General features: G+C 34.5%; 4 protein-coding genes across 9 annotated transcripts; 3 read left to right on the forward strand and 1 right to left on the reverse strand.

Moving 5' to 3' along the window:
- Positions 1–680: 680 nt before the first annotated feature.
- LOC139090268 (glutamate receptor ionotropic, NMDA 1-like) lies at positions 681–3175 on the forward strand. Its single transcript, XM_070640013.1, has one exon. The coding sequence runs from the start codon at positions 1102–1104 to the stop codon at positions 2920–2922; it is 1821 nt and encodes a 606-aa protein (XP_070496114.1). The 5' UTR covers positions 681–1101; the 3' UTR covers positions 2923–3175.
- Positions 3176–3673: 498 nt separating this feature from the next.
- LOC139090371 (major facilitator superfamily domain-containing protein 6) lies at positions 3674–18242 on the reverse strand. Of its 3 annotated transcripts, XM_070640140.1 has the most exons (8): positions 18132–18147; positions 15412–15475; positions 8670–8741; positions 8463–8608; positions 8268–8399; positions 5780–6066; positions 4950–5578; positions 3674–4560 (listed from the first exon to the last, which is right to left on the reverse strand). In XM_070640140.1, the coding sequence occupies exons 3-8, from the start codon at positions 8731–8733 to the stop codon at positions 4253–4255; spliced, it is 1566 nt and encodes a 521-aa protein (XP_070496241.1). In that variant the 5' UTR covers positions 8734–8741; positions 15412–15475; positions 18132–18147; the 3' UTR covers positions 3674–4252. The 3 variants fall into 3 exon arrangements, with proteins under 3 accessions (XP_070496241.1, XP_070496239.1, XP_070496242.1); XM_070640138.1 differs by lacking the exon at positions 15412–15475 and having other exon boundaries at positions 18132–18242; XM_070640141.1 differs by lacking the exons at positions 15412–15475; positions 18132–18147 and adding an exon at positions 14990–15244.
- On the forward strand, positions 8465–13912 carry Tsf3 (Transferrin 3). Its single transcript, XM_070640101.1, has 6 exons — positions 8465–8648; positions 8741–8798; positions 8876–9448; positions 12194–12706; positions 12766–13560; positions 13626–13912. The coding sequence occupies exons 3-6, from the start codon at positions 9331–9333 to the stop codon at positions 13910–13912; spliced, it is 1713 nt and encodes a 570-aa protein (XP_070496202.1). The 5' UTR covers positions 8465–8648; positions 8741–8798; positions 8876–9330.
- On the forward strand, positions 15007–19023 carry LOC139090366 (cytoplasmic dynein 2 intermediate chain 1). 4 transcript variants are annotated; one of them, XM_070640133.1, is made up of 4 exons: positions 15007–15164; positions 15227–15276; positions 15434–18688; positions 18750–19023. In XM_070640133.1, the coding sequence occupies exons 3-4, from the start codon at positions 15695–15697 to the stop codon at positions 18798–18800; spliced, it is 3045 nt and encodes a 1014-aa protein (XP_070496234.1). In that variant the 5' UTR covers positions 15007–15164; positions 15227–15276; positions 15434–15694; the 3' UTR covers positions 18801–19023. The 4 variants fall into 4 exon arrangements, with proteins under 4 accessions (XP_070496234.1, XP_070496233.1, XP_070496235.1 ...); XM_070640134.1 differs by having other exon boundaries at positions 15022–15127; XM_070640132.1 differs by having other exon boundaries at positions 15007–15276.
- Positions 19024–19982: the final 959 nt, after the last annotated feature.

The raw sequence follows: 19982 nt of genomic DNA on the forward strand, positions 1-19982 counted from the left end.
ATAAAACCGTTATATTTTGAAAATTTGTATTAGGTTTAAAACAGAGTTGCAAAACAGGCACCTGTGACAGGCAAAACCGTACAAATTCTCGATAATTTGTATGGTTTTCTTCCAAATCCATACAAATTATCAAGAATTTGTACGGTTTTTGCCTGTCACAGGTGCCTGTTTTGCAACTCTGGTTTAAATATGTATTATGTAAAATATATGAAACGTAGCATGAAGAAGTCAAACTCATTTCAACTAGCAGAGCCTCATTAATAAAACTGATGAATGGCTTAATTAATTAGGATATTATCTTGACTAATATATCAAAAATTGTTATATCCCGAGCGACACAAATGAGGAAGACTCCGCTATGGAGCTATTAAGGTTTGCAAGTGGTTCTGATCTCACTATAAACTGGAGGTCTAAAGGGTGTGGTACAACATATTTAAATCACAGTGCCTCCAGCTCATAAGTCGGACCCTTCAAGCATTTCATATATATTAATGCTCCGCTTAACTTATTTTATTAACACGAACTGGAAGCCGCCCATTTTTGGCAGCCATATGGATGCCAAACAGAACTGGCTTCCATTTGGTGTTAATAAAAGATATTGAGCGGAGCCTTAAAAGCTCCGTGTCGGAGTCTCCTTCATTTGTGTCGCTCGGGTACATATAGACATGTATGAAGTCAAAACAAAGATTAATCTGAGATTGGATATTTGAATTAACTATATCAGTGTTGTCCAAACTTTTATGTCCCATGGCACAACTTGATGGCAAGCCACTACCGAAACACGGCATGTGGTTCATAAGATTTCCAGAATAATCCGCGACACACAGTTTTAACAACACTGTCCTATTTAATAATATAATGATTGATAGGTCGAATTCTGCTTTGGAATTCTGTATCTCAGATTAAACCTTATTCTGACTCCACACGTGTCTACAAAATACTTCATGATATATTAGTCAAGATAACATCCTAATTAATTAGCCTAATTCATCAAATTTATCAATTCAGTTCACTTTTTATGGAATAAATCTAAATTAAATTCACAAGAATTTTCTACTGTTAACGATCAATTCCTGAAATTTTGCTGGTCTTTAAGTAACGATGGCACTAAAAACATTCATAATTTATATTGTTTTAATATCTTTAGTTTCAACCATTGAAATTAATGAATTAGAATTGGATGAGAATCATAAAAATTTAATTGATGCATTTACTATAATCAGGAATAACTTGATACAGTCACATTCAGCTATTGGATTTAATTTGATATCAGTTAATGATCCGAAAGGCAATTATGAAGTTGTAAACCAAGAAATCATCAAAAATGCTTACAAAATGGAAAGTATACGGATATCCAACACACGATCTACATTCCCGACTATAGTCAGATATTCCTTGATATTAATAGACAGCATCAAATCTTTCAGAGATTCACTGTCAACATCTGAACAGCAAATTGACTTCAAAAAGTTCGACAATGCCAAGCTGCACATGATTATCCTCCTGGATGGAAATCTTGCAGATGTTCATGAAATTTTCAACTTCTTTTACTCAAAATCGATTTTAAATGTCTTGGCACTGATCAATGACAATGGAACTTTATTGCTAAACTTTGAGCCATTCGCAGATCCAACAAGATGCAATGACACAACACCAAAAGTCATAAATAAATTTGAAAATGGAAAATTTAAGGAAAAACTTTATTTATTTCACAAAATCAGCAACTTGAATTTATGTCCAATAAAAGTCACAACATTTACAAAGTCTGTTGCTGTATTTAAAGAGACACTGCCCGATGGAAGCTTTACTTTTCATGGATATGAAATGAAATTAGTCCAAAATGTAGCAAAAATGCTGAACTTCACACTTAATGTATTATTTCGTGACGGTCCTCAACAATGGGGCGTGATTTATGATAATGGAACTTTTACTCGAGCAATGGCTGATTTAAAGGATAGAAAGACAGAAATACTGTTTGGCAGCTTATACATCAGAGAATCGCGTGCGAAATATTTCGATAGCAGCATACCGTACCTAAATTATCCAGTCTTATTAGCACTTTCACCGCAAACTAAGCTGAACATGTTTGAGAAGCTTTTACTTCCTTTTAAGGCTACTTTATGGATTCTATTGCTGTTGACATTTAGTTTTGGTATTGTTGTGATTTTAGTCATCAACTTAAGGTTCAAATTCCTGAGGAATTTTGTGTACGGTGTTGGAGTTAAAGATCCAATAATGAATCTGTTCCTTGTAATCAATGGCTTATCGCAGACAAAACTACCAAAGAGGAATTTTGCGAGATTTATCCTGATGATGGTGTCAATTTTGTGCCTTATTATTCGTAGCTTGTATCAAGGATCTATTTACAAATTCTTACAATCTGATGGACGACATAAGGAACCACAAACAATCCAAGAGCTGATTGACAATGAATATGTTTTTATACTTAGTGAATCGAACCTGGACATCCTTAAACACTTCAAATCTAGTGTGAAATACAAGACAAAGCCACTTGATGGAGCTAAGGATTCAGACTTAGATTCTTATATACTTGGTACTGAAAAGACAGCAGCATTTACTTCGAAATTCGAATTGCTAATTTACAGCTTAAAGCATGACAAGTTTCCATACAAAATCTGTAAAGAATATTACTTTACTGTCAATATTGTGCTGTATTATAATCAAAATTTCTACTTAAAAGCAGCAATTGATGAAGCTATTCAAAAAATATTGCAGCATGGATTTATGGAGCATTGGATTAAGGAGTTTGATAAAACTGAAAAATGGAAGGTTAACAACAAAGAACCGGAATTAATGACTTTAGAGCATCTTTCAGGAGTTTTTTCATTGCTTTTAATTGGACATTTTTTGTCGGTTTTTGTGTTTGGAACTGAATTTTTGATGAGGAAGTTTGTGCACTAAATATGGGGTCTGATTGTGACAGAAATGAGGAAGGGTCCGGCATGAAGCTTTTAAGGCTCCGACAAAGCTATTTTATTAACATCATATGGAATCCGTCCCCTTGTGGTGTCTAAATGGCTGTAAATAGAGTCGTCTTTCATTTGATGTTAATAGAAGAACCAGTTTGGAGTCGATTTTGTAAGGAACAGTTGACATGAATCGACTTGGATCTATACAAAATTAGAGTCGACTTCAAGCTCTGAAAAGAACTTTAGCAAAGCGGAGACCTTTCTTCATTTATATCGCTTGGGAAGTTTCCACAGAATCGCATCGTTCCAATTGTGTGTTGTCATAACCTGATACCTTCAGGTCAGCTCTCTGTCAATATTCCATTTGCAAGATAATAACGTTAACAGTCAAAGAGACCACTTTAAGGTATTGTAGTAGTATTATTGTGTCATAGAAGGATGTTCCCATATGTTTTATTTGAAATAGTTCAAGAGGTCCAATTAGCCTATTCTTCATGTTGTTTAGAGCTCTAACTTTGTATTGGTATTGTACGGTTGCTTACCTGGGAGTTAAAGCCTCCTGTCCATTTCAAATATTCATGAAATTATGAAGAAATTGAAGATAAGAGAACCAAAATTTAAAATCTTTGACAAAAATTACATCCTATTTCCTGACTTCAGGGCTATGAAGATCCAATCTAAGATTCATGATAAAAAAAGCATCAAATAATTCAACAAACACTTCCCAGCTTTGTGTGTCTTGATATTTCTTAAAAAATATTTATTGCTGTCATTTATTAATTTTCAGTCAGATTTCTGAACATGTTCAATATAATATTTTATGTACATAGTTGTCAAAAATCGTGTGATTTACACAGCTTTACATCACAATATGGCTGAATTTAAATGTGATGTTAATTATTCTTACAAAATATTTTGATTTGATATAAAAAGTAATGAAAAAATTTAAATAAAATTAAATATACCCGGAAGGTACACGGCGTAGAAATGGCACCAAAATCTTGACACCTGGTACTTGGCAAAGGTACTTGAATTTCCGCATCTGGTACCTGGCAAAGGTATCAGGTACCAGAATCAAGCTTGCCTTAGGCGGGATTTTAGACCATTTTTACGCCGTTGGCTTCCGGAATTGTCTAGGTACTCATATTTTTCAAAACAAGAGCTCAAAATCGACTCGAATTTTGTATGGAATAGTCAATTCCACACCAAATTCGAGTCGACCTCAAACTCTGCTTTTAACGACGATCACAACAATTTCACCTACTTAAATACCCAAAAATAGCCTAAAGTCAACCTAAAGAGAATCTCAAAATAAATAGCTATCACGTATTCTGATTCAATTTCTCTTCCTCTATCTCTGTCTTCGCCTGTCTCTCTTTCATCTCATTATTGCTCTCTTTCACAGACGTTCGTATCTCATGTGTTGATGTAGGTCTTAATAAAATGTGTGCGATGCATGTGACAAAGGCGAGACATGCATAAATTTGGAAGCTTCTTTTTCCACCTACAGTTTGGAATAGAAATCCACCGGCAAATGATCCAATTGCAAAACCTAGTCCGTCATCCATTCCAGCAACAATACCTTGAACAGTTGCACTTGTTCCAGGTGGTGCTATGACGGCAGCATAAGCTGTAATTGGGAATAGAGTGTTAGATAGGTTTTGGTATGGATAAATATTTTAGACGACTGTCCGACGTCTTAGACGACTGTCCGACATCTTAGACGACTGTCCGACGTCTTAGACGACTGTCCGACGTCTTAGACGACTGTCCGACGTCTTAGACGACTGTCCGACGTCTTAGACGACTGTCCGACGTCTTAGACGACTGTCCGACGTCTTAGACGACTGTCTTACGTCTTAGACGACTGTCTCACGTCTTAGACGACTGTCTTACGTTTTAGACGACTGTCTTACGTCTTAGGCGACTGTCTCACGTCTTAGACGACTGTCTTACGTCTTAGACGACTGCCCATGCTACAAACCCAACAAATGAACGGCCAACGGACAATAAACTTACCAACAATACATGTGTAGCTCAGAGCATATGTGCAGCCTTGCATCAGAATCTCAACTATCACAAGATGCCATGGACTTGATATCATTGATATAAATAATAATCTCAATGAATAACAAAAGAAGCAAAACGAAAGGCAATGGACATATCCAAGTTTTTTGATGATTTTTCCAGATATAAGGAAGAATAGAACTTCTCCAAAAAGGCACTCAGCAGCTATTGTCATTCCTTCAATTAACTTAACATGATTCTTCAATCCAACCCTTTCAGCAACATCCTCTAGATGCCAAAACATGTAATAAAATATAAAGGAATCAAAAATTCCAGCAATTGTTGCAAAAGCAATGAAAATTGCAATTTTTCGATGTCTTAGCAGCCTAGTTACGTCCTTAAAAATTGATTCAGATGAGTAAAGTTTTGGCATTTTAAGCTTAGCGATGCTGAACATGTCCAACAGTCCAAATGCCAATACAAGAAGAATTGCCGCTGTAAAATCATTACCATTGAGATCCATTGCATAACCAGCAATTAATGATGTGATTGCAAATCCAATACTTCCATAAATTCTTTGATTGCCATACTTCATATGACGACTTTCGCCAAGTACATCAAAGCATATGGCATCGCTAATGCTGTTGGTCATTGAATAATTAGATTTAATTGTATTAAGGCAGTGGTGGACAACCTGTGTGCCTCGGCACACTAGAAATTTGGGAGATGCCATGAACAGCATGTTTCGGTCAAGGCTTATTGTCAACTTATTGTGTGCCGCGGACAATAAAAGGTTGCCCACCACTGTATAAGTATAGACACAGATAATCTGTAATAATTACCTATTACCAACATTAAATCCAATTGTTCCTAAATATGTGAGTGTAATGAATGTCCAAAATGTCCAAGTTTTGTAGAAACATGACGGCGCTTCTATGTCTTCGGTTGTGATGCAATTAATTTGTGAATTTATGGTCAAATCTTCAATATCTTTATGGCATAGAATCTTTTCACCATGCAGTCTCGTTATTTTTAATTTAGTGCTGTCAGTTCTATTATTGAAGCTACTTTCAGGAAGTTCACATACCACAGTATGGTAATTAAGGCATACATCGCTATTTTGAGTATTCTGGAATGAGACATAATGATCTAATTTAGAATGTGATCTCACATTCTGAGTTGGCATTGAAGATGTTATCCACAATAAACTCGTATTTGTTTACCGGATGATTTTTTGAATGGTTCCATAAAAAGCATCTTAAGAATGTGCTAATTTAGTTAAGATTACGTAAAATAAAAGAACACGAGTAAAAAGTTTATTGGATGGTGTTTAGCGAACTGAGAACAAGGATGGAGTGAGTAATTGGGAATTTTGTCATTTCGTGCACATTGTAAAAAGTGACAATGAATTCCTGGTAGTTGATTTGAGAAATTTTTTTAAACCAGTTTTCGGGTTGGATTTGGGATCTTTAAAAAATTAAGTTTGACGGTTACTCATGGAGCTGGAATTTAGAGTCTGGAGTAGAATAGAAGTTAGATAGAAGGTTTTCTATTAGGTTGTTAGGCTAGTAGAAGGATTATCAGGCAATAAATTGATTAAGTCTAATTAAATAGGAATAAAGAGCGTAGACAGCAATTTTTTGAGAGGGGCTAAATGGACCGCATGTTTTTGTACTCAATCGTTCCTTAATACACCTTTACTAGGAGTATACATGCTAGGAGTAACTGCTTTAAGCAGTTGATCATGGAATTCCTAATTTGTAAAATTCCCAAGTTAAAAAAATTACTTAAAATTGTCATTTTTATGTGTAAAAGTTACAGGTGTTAATAGCCAAATGACAATAATTAAGTTAAAACTTTATTACTAAATTTACATAATTAAGCTATTAAAATATTTGTTTTACATATTTATTATAAATATTTAAATATATTAAATAAGTTTATGTGATTTTTTATAGATCACAAATATTTTAAGAAAAAGGAGGTAAAATAAAAAAAGATAAATCTATGGAATTAGGGTTTTCAAAAACATAACAGCGGTTTTTTATGAAAACGGTTAACGCAAAACAGCGGTTACTGTTAACATTTTTATGGATTTTTACATGAGGCTTTTAATAATAAAATCTCTCTTCTTTTGTAAGAAAATATGGAATATCCCTTGAAAATTTTGAACCGCGTTGTCGTTGAAGTTAAGGGCAATTTCCGTCTTGCTTGCCTTTAAAAAATCAGAAAATTTCGGTCCAAATTGCTGCGAAGAGAATGTTATTAACTTTTGAAAATTTTTGTACTCAGCAATTCAAATAACCAAACGCTTTTAAAGGTCAACAAACTTACAGAAATTCTCAGAAATTTTTTGAATGCGGTTTTTGAAATTTTTAGATATCCAACTCAAAAATAGTAAAATTGTGATATTTTAAGAATTCACAATAACCGCTGTTAACCGCATTAGCTGTTTAGAGTTTTTACATAAAAGATAACAGCGGTTATGGCAGGTTCATGGTTCATGGAATTTACAAACATGACTAAAGCAAACTGTTTACATTTTTATGGTTAACGACATAATAAAACTATGGAATATCCCGAAGAACCGCGTTCTCGTCGAAGTATCACCCAAGTAACCAGAAACTTTAAAGGTCAACAAACTTACAGAAATTCTCAGAAATTTTTTGAATGCGGTTTTTGAAATTTTTAGATATCCAACTCAAAAATGGAGGAAGATTTTTTAGATTTTTGTCTGCATTGGCATTTTTATAAAAAGAGGAGATGGCAGGTTCATGGTTCATGGCGTACTGCATTATAAGAAATTGTTAACGGTTTTGGTTACTGGCACAAAATTCACTTTAGCCAGTAAGTTTTTAGGAATAATTGAGTCTTGAGAGTTCTGTATGATGCCTTGATGGACCGGTTATATAATTTGATAACTTGCAGAAACTTCTTTGAATTAGGTCTTTAAATCCGACAATGTACTCCATATAGAACTCTCGGAAGAAGATTATAGATCAATGGTGAGCAATCTGGGTGTCACGGCAAGTTAGTGTGCCACAAAAAATTCTTGGAAATGCCATGAATCGTGTGAGGTTTTAGTCGATTTCAGTTGATATAGACTGATAGAGACAATATTGTACTTTGTATTGGAAATTGGTTGACAGAAGCCAACAATAGAGCCACATTTAGGTGCCATTTTAGGGAGAATATGGATGATTGTACAGGCAATAAATCAGAACATTCAGCGAAGTAAGTAAATCAGTAAGTAACTTCAATAATATCATAACAAACTACTTAAACCCTAAATAAATATCATAAAAAAGGTGTGAATATAAAAATACTTACAAGCTCATCACAACCTAAAATGTCAGTCACATTAAAACTATTTTGACTAGTTTGTTGTGGTAAAAATATATAACCAGCATACGATAATGTCATGATTGCAACAAGTGATAAGAAAATTATTTTTCTAGCTTTCTGTATGGGTTAAAAGTGAAAAGTGATTAGGAAATGTCTCACTTAAGGTAATTAACTACTTACAGAAAAATAGTCAGCAAGCATGCCAACTAATGGTTTAGCAAAAAAGTAGAGGAACGGAAGTATTGAGAGAAAAAATCCCATAACTGTCGGCGACACGCCCAGCTGCCGTCCAAACATGACCATTTGTGGTAGAATAGGTCCAAGACCTAGGAGGATACAAGTAGGTGGTCATTAGGTGTTGATAAGGTTAGGATATGATTAACATACTTCCCATAAAGAAGAAATAATGCGCCTTAATCGGTAAAAGATCTTTGTCTATATCTAGCTTCATATTTCAGGCTGTAAAAAATAAAAAAAATTGAGAGAATCCACACGTGACTTCCAAAACACACGCAGGTAGTTAATTATGACTTAATTAAACTAGTTTCTAAACTCAAAAATACTCAAAAAGTTCATTTTCTCTTCTAAATCAGCATTGCCAATAGATTCTCAATAAACAATTTATTTGGGATTCACGTTTTACGTCATCTGTGTCTGCGAAACTTAACCGAGATTTCGCGAGAGAGAAGTTTCTTTGTTTTCTTTTCATTTATTTACATTCTCAGCTATCGAAACTTCAGTCTATAGTCTCGAGAGAATCAAGGGTCAGCATTTAATCTTCGAATTTTAAACATATCGGACGTACTCGAGAAGATTTAAGCCAATAATTACTGAATACATTGTGATTTTAATTAAGTATTATTATTTATTCAGCTACTGATAAATCAACTGCTGTTAGTGACTGTGCTGAATTGATAAGAAATAAACACAAAACATTCGAAAGTATTGGAACTGAAACAAAAAAATCACAAACAATTAGTGATCGAGACAAGAAAATTAGCCAGTTTGTGAGCTGTTAAGGCACCGACAACAACAAAAATAAGCAAATATGAAGTCAAGTGGATTACTTAATCTTCTTGTTTTCTTTAATTTTTGTGCATATGACATTTTAGCAAAAGATTCGTATTCAAAAGATACAGCAACAAGTGATCTTAAAAATGAAAAATGTAAGTGAAACTTTTTATTTATGTTGTATATTTTAATGTTTATCATGTAGTTTGTGGATGTAATTAAATTTTTAAGCATATCATATTCCAAAATACACGACAATCTGACTTGTGTTCCAACAATTTTATATCTCCATATCATTAAAAATTAAATATGATCTAATTCAGTGATGGGCAACTTCTGTGCCTTGAACCATATACCATGAGCAGCCATACCCACCAAGGTATCCCACAAAAGCAAAAGGTTGCCCACCACTGATCTAATCTCATCTCGTCCTTGCAAAGGTTCGGTAACTCCAAGAATCCTTTGAAGGTTAACTACTTGAAATACCGGTAAAGTAAGCTCGTTGAGATCATTTGGATGTGTTATAAATATCACATGCAACGCATATTATTCTCAATTAAACTCGTGCCTTTTTATGATAATATTTTCTTTGGGTTTTTTTGCCGATGAGCAGTTCATTGCTGCTTGTCAGCTGTGCTTGGGGTTTATTTGTGAATGATGTTTATGATTGCATTATGATTAAGGTTGAGCTGGAAAGTCTAGGTATCGAGGATCTCGAGAATCTGTCGAGACCGAGACTGGGGCTACCCAGTCAGGTCTCGGGACCCCTACTTGACAAAGTTTCTACTAATAGTGACTTAATAATGGTAAAATGAATTGTGACAGAATAATCGCGGAAAGCCGATGTCTCGTCATCGGTAACCCCTATTCATAATATGCATAGTTTCTACTAATGGCAAGAATAGTGACTTAATAATCATTCGGTAATAGGCCGGCTTGACTATGTTCAGAAGCCGGATCTTATTGAATTTGACTTGAAGCAAGAATCACCTTAGCCTCAGCCAGATTGTCGGGTCTTTCTACGTCGTGTGCTTTTGTAGAAAGTAGTTTTTATGGCACTGCTACATTACTGCACAACGGAAAGACGTAAGGTTGCTCTGACCACCACTTGAAGGCTGTTTTTGATCCATTTTAAGTTCATAAAGTTCACTATTTTTGAGAGAATTCTTAGAGCATTTTAGAGGATTTTGACACCCAAATGGTTTGGAACCTCCTCTCGCTGAATACACACATGCTTAGTTTCTATAACTAATAGACAAAGAACATGCTCGAGAGAGCTAAAAAAAACCTTTAGCTATTCAGATCTTTGAGATCCAGAGCTGCGCTAAGGCTATTCACGGCTAATGATGCGCAGCTTTCGAGAACTAGCTCACTTCAAATATACTAGATGAGCATGCTCATAAACGTTGTTCCTTACTTACTCTGCTCTTGAAAGCACACTCATTGCCTGCTAGGGTATGCATTAACATTTATAAATGATACCCGCTTTACTTTTTCCAAAAGACATCTTCATACATTCACATCTTGTAAATGTTGACCGTGAAAAGTAAATGAGCCATTTTCCCTTCTAAGTGTCGATCTTTACAAAAATTATGAACGTTTAAATTTCATTCAAATTACCATCCAAGAGATGAAATTACACTTATTGCATAATTTAATGACCTTGGATCATTAAACTCAAGCAATACCAAAATGACCATTTTATGACCATCTCAATAGATTTTTAGTTGCTAATATTTTTGAATGCAAGATGTTTAACTGGAATTTGCATGATTATCAATAAACTTAATTAACATATTAGTATGATGACATTTTCAAATCGAACGAATATTTGTTCCTGAAATTCAATACCGGAAATTCCAGACAGAACAGAACAAAAAAAGTAATAAATATGCAATATTATGCAGTGCATGTCAAATGGTTTGATTTAAAGAGTAGTGTGACAGTTAAGTTTTCGAGGCCAGTGTGATTCTGGTGTGGATGGGATTTACCAAATTGCATAATGGACGTGAATTGCATATTATAGAGGATCGTAATGTGTCAATTTTCTTGAAATACATCATTTATTAACGTTGCTCTGTCTAGATCAGTGTTATCTTAACTTTTTGAATCATGGCACACCTTGATGGTTAGCCTCGACTAAAGCCCCACACAACATATGGTTCATGGGATTCCCAAAAAATGTCGGCGATGGCACAGTTAAGACAACATTGCTCTTGATCAGCGGTGGTCAATTTTTTGTTTTTCGCGGCGCATCTTTGGTTTAAAACTCTGCCGAAACCGTCCAAGTCATACAGTTAATATGATTTTTACAGAATTTCGGCTTAACACCAGTTTGTCGTGTCACAGATTGGAAAATTTGATCTAAATTGTCAATTTTGTGGGATTTGAAGCTGATCATCTCATTACCAATTGTATTTATCAATTCACAAAACAAAATTGTCATTAATTGAGTTCCACTTGAACTTGTCTCGTGCACGAACTCGAAGTCAATACGACGACTCGACTCGAGTCACATACTATGTATTCATTTGGAAGCAATAAGCATGCCAATAAATTCGAAATATTGAAGAAGAAGTCACTAAGATTGATTTCAATGATTTCTGCGAATTGTACGAAATGTAGACTATAATCAATTAGCTCTGCATTGCAAACAGTGTGAAGAAATTAATATTTATATTGACTTTAACATTGGCATCAATTGTGTGTGGCATTAGCAACGATTTGCTTTTTGTCTCATTCTTAGAAGTTTGTAAAGTTAATTGATCCATCGACCTTGATACTCTTAAAGCAAATCACAAAGTTTAGAGTAACAAAATGTACCGAAGAAAATTATACGTCGAATGGAATTCCCAAGCATTTTTATAGATTACTCATCGACTTTATTTCTCTCATTTCAGTAAGAATGTGTATTGTTGATAGTCGCGGTTCATTTCGTCGAACAGAGCAGCATTGTCCAATTATTGAAAAGCAAACAAATATTGAATGCATTGTTGGAATTGACCGACTTGATTGTGCACGACGAATAAGCAAAGGTTATGCACATTTTGGTGTCTTTTCATCCGAGGACTTGGTCAGTGCCCGATGGGCTACATTCGAAATTTTAGTCACAAATGAGCTTCGATTTCATCCTGAAGAGTTTGAATATGATGTAGTCGTGCTGGTCGATAATGAAGCGAACATCAACTCAGCTGCTGACTTGAAAAGTGCACGACTGTGTCATCCAGGCAAAGGAATTAATGAAAATTGGAATGATGTCATTTCTGACTACCTTGAATCGACAATGGTTGCTAGAGAATGTGAGGAAGATTTGAGTCTGGCTGAGTCAAGGATTAAAGCTAGTGCTAGCTTCTTTGGACCAAGTTGTAAGGCTGGTCCATGGGTTAATGATGCACTTCAGGATAGCATCTTGAGTAAGTTATAATATCATGTAAATCCGTAACTTTATGTACTAATGACCTAATTCTTTTAGAATCAAAATATCCATCACTATGTTCCTTATGCTACGACAAATCAAAATGCGGAATTGGCGACAAACATTGGGGAAGACGCGGAGCATTAGAATGCTTAATTGGAGGATCAGGACAAGCAGCATATGTACGACTTGATGATGTCAAGAGTTTCTTTGGTCTTACTGGTAAAAATCCCGAAGCAGATCCAAATAATTACAGCTTTTTATGTCCCGATGGACATTTACAGCCACTGTCAAATGACAATCCATGTACTTGGATTTCAAAGCCATGGCCAGTAATAGCAGCTAAGAGAAGTCACGCAGAACAAGTTCAAGAATTATTTAGAGGAATCGACACAAAGCAAGATTGGCAACAATCAATGCTGTTGTTACTTGAGTCTTACTACATAAATGTCACAAGCTTGGATGTTCCAATTCCAATTGATGACTACCTCGACAAAAGTTCAGGATATCAAAGTGCACACAGTTTTCCAGCATGTTATCCACCAAGGCACATCATATACTGTACAACATCCATTATTGAGTTTGTCAAGTGTAGTTGGTTGCAGGAAGTTTCAGTAGTTTATGGAATCGAACCAAATTTACAATGCATTCGTGGTGAAAGCCTTTATAGATGCCTGGATGATGTTGAGAAGAATATCGCTGATGTTGTGATGGTCGATCAAGATGAAAGAGCTGAAGCCGAGAGGAAATTCAACTTGATTCCTTTGCTGTCTGAGTTTTCATTCGATTTTGCCAATAACTATGTGACCGTTGCTGTTGTTAAGGAGAACTCAACTATTGAAAATTTTGGAGGTAAGTTGCTAATCTGATTATCTATTAATCCACAAATCTTAACAAATTTCAATGTCAATCAACAGATCTTCAAGGTAAACGAGCATGCTTCCCGTCATATGAAGGCGCTGCATTCTATTCAGTTATGGAAAATCTTCAAGAATTCAAATACATCAACAACAACTGCTCAAATGGTGTGTCAGACTTCTTTGCACCAAATTCATGCTATGGTTCAAGAAATTGTAAGAAAGAATATGCAGGAGATGAAGGAGCTTTAAAATGTCTTGACCAAATGGGAGATGTTGCATTTGTTAATATGGGGTTGATTAAGAATCTTACAGGTAAGAATCATTTTGGGATGTTAATATGTTAATATTAAGTTGATGGAAGGGGAAAGTTGATCCTTATTTCAATGTCTAGTTCCTCTCATACACCTCTTGAACTGCATAATCTGTTCGCTGGGGCACCGATATCAGTGGTGGACAACCTTTTTTGAGCCACGGCACATCTTATAGTATGTGAATCAACTTATGTGATTCTTCACAACATACCATTGTGCCGCGGTATATAGCTTCACAGTGTAGGTTGCCCAACACTGCCATGTACTGCCTAGAATAACCCTGCCTAGGCTGATCAGCACTGCCTAGATGGCCAACTGCTGCCTAATTTAGCAACCACTGCTTAGGTTGCGATTGATATACGTATTCGTTACCGTATCAACGCCAAGACCCAATGTTTCTCTGACGGCACCTTGGCGGCTGATTTCGACCCATTTTTTGGCAAAAAATCCGGTTTGCCGCATTATGTTACGAAGGCATAGAACTGCTCTAAATTGATTATTATTAAAATAATCTCCAAATATTCCTGACCTACATCAACAACAAACACTCATCTATACCTTACTAACAAATTTAAATCTTCATATTTTTCAGGACCAAAACAGAAATACAAAGTAATCTGCGGCGCTGAATTCAAAAGAACCCAAATCTACCACAAAACCTCAGACATATGCTACCTAAGTTGGACATCAAAAGGAACACTTCTTACGAACAAGAACAAGGATGAATTAAGGAAGAATGAGATTATAAATACATTGAAATCAATGGACTACAACTTTGGCAAGCACAAGTTCCGATCAGGAAACATTCCGTTCACAATGTTTGGTCCATTCGATAAAAAGGAAAATGTACTATTTAAGGACACGACTGATGGATTTAGAACTCCAATAGAGATTAAGAATTATGTAAAATTCGATAAAAATTTAGAGAAATTTTATAGTAAGCTACAGTCAGATGATTTACAGTATTGCTCTCACGCTAGTTCATTATTTAAATTTAATTATTTCCTCGCATTTCTCATTGTTTTCATATTTAAATTTTTATAATTCATCATTATATCATTGAAAATAATAATAACGGTAAATTAAAATTCAAATTTTGTTTTTTTCTACCCCGTTTCAGTTGCAATTACGTTTTACCCCTTGTTTATTTTCAAATGTAAAACTTTCTTTTGTAATAATAATAAATTTTGTTATCAATTTATTATTATAGCTGGCTTTTCAGATTACACAATGTTAAGAACATCAAAAGTAAGTTATCGAGGCTTGGTTCTATATCATGCACAATGTAAACACACTTTTGATCGACTTAAAATGCACAATTTTTGTAAAAATTTCTTTTTTTCACAGCACACAGTGAATTATTAATTTTTTCGCTGTCTTCGCACAGCTACAACTAAGTATGAACTTGAAATAAAGTCTTTATTTATAATTTTTTGAAATTCTTTTGTCATTTTCACTTCATTTTGACTTTTTATCACTCGTAGACTACAATTTTTATGAATTTATAGAATTGTCAATAAGATAGCACTTACTTAATGTGGATCTATTTTGTAGCAAACGACAAAACCTGTTACCACAAAAGCCACTTCAAGTGTACTAAATAATGAGAAACAAAAGCAAAGTGTAACAGCTAAAAAGTCTAATGTAACTGATAAAAATACAGACAAGAAATCAATAACGAAAAAGTCTGATAATCAGCATGCTGGATTAACTAATAAAACTCTCGTCGCTAAGCACGTGACGACAAAATCCAAAGGTGCATTATCAGTTGCAAATACAACAACAAAGTCATCAAATGTTAAGCCTAAGAATGTTATGAATACAATCCATAATGTTACTGTCTCATCGCCACCATCATCAGCTGGTAAAGAAAGGTCAACGTCTCTTGTAAACATAAGAAATGAAAATGAAAACAGTGACGATGCATTATCACAAAAACATCTAAAACATTCAAGGTCGCGTACGCGTACAATAGCGCCCGAAGAATCGATTTTATATCAACGAAAATTAATTAGTTCAAAATCAGTCGATGATGAGAAGCCGAAGATTGAACGTAAAAATCCAGTTGCTTATGAGATTAATTTTGAGGAAGAGAAGAAGAAGGCAAAGAAGATTTTGAAGCAACAAGAGTCAACAGAGAGTATTGAAGGTGTTAAGACTGTCAAGAAGCCTTTGGAGAAGCAAAAGTCAGTTGTCAAAAATGAGAAGGTCCTGCAAAGACAGAAGACTCAGGACATTAAGGTCAAAAGACAGAAAACGGAGATTAAGGAACCGTCCATGGAAAAGGCAGAGGCAATAGTCAAAAATGACATTAAGCTCAAAAGACAGAAAACTGAAATTAAGGAACCGTCCATAGAAAAGGCAGAAAATGACAATGTCCATCAAAGACAGGCACAAGACATTAAGCTCAAAAGACAGAAAACCCAAATTGCAGAACCATCCATAGAGCAGGAAGAGGAACAATCCTCAAATGAGGAAGAACAGGAAGAAAATTATGAAAGTGATTTTGAGTCATACGAAAGTGATTTCGAAGCGGAACCATCAGATGAGACCGAAGAAAATTCAACAAACGATGACGACAGCGATGAGGATGATGACGAGATTGCCGACGTCGACAGAATAGTCACTGATCGTGTTGATTCCGGAAGTTTTGATATGTCAGCAAAAAAGTCAGTAACGCCATCGCTTAATCAGTATGACAGCATAGAAGATACGGTCAATTCACATGATAGTGGAATTTCTTATGATGATCTACAAGCTATGAATAAGCGACTTGTAAGTCCCAAGGTCATTGCCTTTTATAAAAGAGGAGAGGAACTGATGAAGAAAATTACATTCGATAGTATCAGTTTTGATGTTTTTGAGCAAAAGCCAATTCCTTATGAGGTTTTTATGTCAATTTATGGACAGAGAGGAATGATGCAAGCTAGTACACAATGTGAATCGCTCTGCCTTAATGAGGAGTGTCAAACGGAAGCAATAAGAAGGATTAATTCATGGACGCAATATCCAAGTAAATTTACACGAATTGGACTTGAAAATATCAATAGCAAGCAGTACAATGAGGAGAAACTTGGTGTTGGAGATGAAAATTTCGATTATGTTGAAAAGGATCAAAGTGATAGTATTGAGCACATTGATATGAGCATTGAGGCTATCAATAACTTTTCAGATGAAAATAGTTCATATTTACTTAATCAGCAGTCAGGTTATGTCGCCTCTGACCTACGGAATTTTGTACAAAATGCTTCGATTTCAATTTTTAATATTTTAGAAGGAAAGTCAAGTAAGTCACGCGAACATGCATCTTCAAAGATTCCAATATGTTCTGGATATTTTGAAATTAATGTCAATGACATTGAACTATTAAGCAACACAATCATTACAAAAATTTGGTCAAATGTGTGCCTTACTAATTTTTTGATTACCGTCCATAAAGTGATGAGTTCAAGTCAAAACTACATGTGCCTTTGGAATATCCTACACGTATCGCGTCCAATCAAGATTTTTAATGCATGGAGTGACATAAAATGTCTCGAAATTCATCCGCATCAACGTGATTACATTATCGGCGGATGCAGTGACGGAACAATTTGTTTATGGAATATAAAGGAGAATTCCGATGACTTGGCAACATTCAGCCTTATCCAGCCTAGTGAGATCATATCATTAAATCAATTAAACAATGATTTTGCACTTGATAACGTTGCAGCAATTAAAAGCTTATCATATCGTCCATATAAGAATTCAATGTCTATGTTTATACAGTCACAATCATCACAATTTTGTTCACTTCATGAGAATGGATTTCTAAGTGTATGGACTCTATTACAGCTCGACAATTACGATGATGATGTGAGAAAATTGGAAATGAATTTTACACACAATGGAAGTGATGTCAAATTAATTAAAAATATGTCAATAGACATGAATCAATTTCTAAGCACAACAAGTAATGAGAATGAGAAAAATGTCCGTAAAAAGTCTGCATTTGAAAAGACTCGATACTATTTTGAAAATGACTTATTCAGCGATAAGGTCTTAAAGGAACTGCAAGAAATTGACACTGATCGTCTCCAAAGGAGTAAGAACTTTATGTACCGTAATGAAATGTTTACAGCAACGAGTTTCGATTTGAATTATAATGAATTATTTATTTCGTCAGACACAAATTTCATTGTTGCCATGTCTAGACTTTGTTTGGGTGATAAAGCAAGGAAAATTATCACAAATGACTCAAACTTTATCTCACCTTCAATTATTAAAGCACATTCAATTGATAAGAATATTTTGGCAATTGGACAGACAAACGGAAGTGTGAAATTTATTAAAACTAGTGATGATTTTAATTTGAGCAGTTCCAATAAACGTAAACAACTGAAACGATCGAATGCAGCATTCAACAATGACGACAATGTTTTATCAAAATCATGTGCATTCCAAAACATTGTCGAACGTGAAAAGAAACTTTATGAGGAAACGCAAGCATTGAATGATTTAGAATCGGATGAAATGAAGGCATTACTGCTGAATGAATCACTTATGTCTTCGCATTTTGAGGACAATGAAGAAAATTACAAAAATAATTTAAAAATTGCATTTGATAAAAATTTATTCAATTCATTTGATGTTTGTATGGGAACTGTGAAGCTGATTGAATTCAATAGAACTGGACAATTTATGTTTGTGCTGATTAATAAGGATTTGAAGATTTTTGATTGCTGGAAGAATGTTGAGATACAAAATTTTGATAATCGAGGAATAATTGATGTTAAGTGCATTGTAGGAAGCGATGGAAATGAATATATGGTGAGAATCTTATGAAATTAAATTTAGACTGAATTTTTAATTTTTGTCAATTTTTTACCAGGTTCTTCTGACAGCCAAAAAGGAAGTTCTAGTCAACAAGTTGAAATTTTAATTTAATAAATTTGCTATTTTTCTAGTCAAATTAAAAATTTCTAGTGAAAATCTGAAAAGAAGATGAAATTTGGGATCAACTCTCATGAATGCACCAAACAAGGGCGTAGCCATAAATCTTTGAGTAGGGGAGATTTTGAGGATCGCAAAAATTTAGGTTTTGAATTTTAAAACCCTTTTGAATACTCTGGCACTTAATTTGATTATTAAATAACTATAAAATTCTTTCACTAAATTAAGTTTAAATATCTTAAATTCATTATTTAATGAATCTAGTCAATTCAAGGTACAACAAGAAGAGCTTAAATTTATTTATTAAGAAAGATTTATTTTTAATTTTATTTGAAATAAAGTTGTGAGTTTTAAAGTTTAAATAAGGGTTCTTTTTTGCAAATTTGCCCTTTTCAGTGCATTTTTTTTATTATTGTATTATTTTGTTAAAATTTATAAATTGATATTTTTTTTTAAGAACTTTAATACCATTTTGGTAAAATAAACAAATCATCATCACCTTTTTTTAGTAGCAAATTTGAGGAAAAAGTTCTGTTTGGCGCAAGTTATGCGGAAAATCAGAGCTACAAATAGCAGGAATGCTTTAACTGTCTCTCGAACGACACAAATGAAAAAGGCTCCGCCACGGACAAATTTGTTATCATCAAACGTAATCCATCTTCTTGTGAAATCCATGCAACACATTGCCGTGGGGCACATTGCGTTCAATATTATTTTTCGTCTTAAAAATGGGCTTGATTTAACCGTCACGAACCAATCAAGACAACTTCACGTTTTATCGTTGATATCGCAATTGTCGAACATGTTATGTTATTCGGGATCATTACGATGACGTTTTGAAAGCAATTGAAAAGTCTTCTGTCTGTCTTCAAGAAGCCGTGAAGAACTCTTTGCATTTGGCGGTAATTAATCTACATATCTGTTAAGAATTAGATTTATTTATCTACTGAGAATCGAAAGGCGCTAATGAAGTGGTTGAACAAGTTTCAGTTCTTGGCCAAAACGACTTTTACTGATGGTTTCCTTTTTTGTTGCTCTTTCTCCGTTTCTCTTTCTACGATTGCACGTCAAGCATCTGTGTTTAAAGGATTCGTTGTACATTTATTTTAATTTCATCTGGAATCAAACGACGAGCTCTATCGGGGACTTTCGCTTGTTAATTTTCTATACC

The sequence above is a fragment of the Chironomus tepperi genome, unplaced genomic scaffold, assembly GCF_022539635.2.
Source record: "Chironomus tepperi strain 1889 unplaced genomic scaffold, CSIRO-AGI_Ctep_v1 contig_217, whole genome shotgun sequence".
In the NCBI taxonomy this organism is placed as follows: Eukaryota; Metazoa; Arthropoda; class Insecta; order Diptera; family Chironomidae; genus Chironomus; species Chironomus tepperi.

Coding starts and splice junctions, on each gene's coding strand:
- Tsf3 (XM_070640101.1), top strand. CDS start 9,331: ATGAAGTCAAGTGGATTACTTAATCTTCTTGTTTTCTTTAATTTTTGT. Junction 9,449..12,193: donor TGATCTTAAAAATGAAAAAT/GTAAGTGAAACT, acceptor CTCTCATTTCAG/TAAGAATGTGTATTGTTGAT. Junction 13,561..13,625: donor AACTATTGAAAATTTTGGAG/GTAAGTTGCTAA, acceptor GTCAATCAACAG/ATCTTCAAGGTAAACGAGCA.
- LOC139090366 (XM_070640131.1), top strand. Junction 18,689..18,749: donor GCGATGGAAATGAATATATG/GTGAGAATCTTA, acceptor ATTTTTTACCAG/GTTCTTCTGACAGCCAAAAA.
- LOC139090371 (XM_070640138.1), bottom strand. CDS start 8,733: ATGAAGCTAGATATAGACAAAGATCTTTTACCGATTAAGGCGCATTAT. Junction 8,609..8,669: donor TTATTTCTTCTTTATGGGAA/GTATGTTAATCA, acceptor GTATCCTCCTAG/GTCTTGGACCTATTCTACCA. Junction 4,561..4,949: donor GAGCTACACATGTATTGTTG/GTAAGTTTATTG, acceptor TCCCAATTACAG/CTTATGCTGCCGTCATAGCA.
- LOC139090268 (XM_070640013.1), top strand. CDS start 1,102: ATGGCACTAAAAACATTCATAATTTATATTGTTTTAATATCTTTAGTT.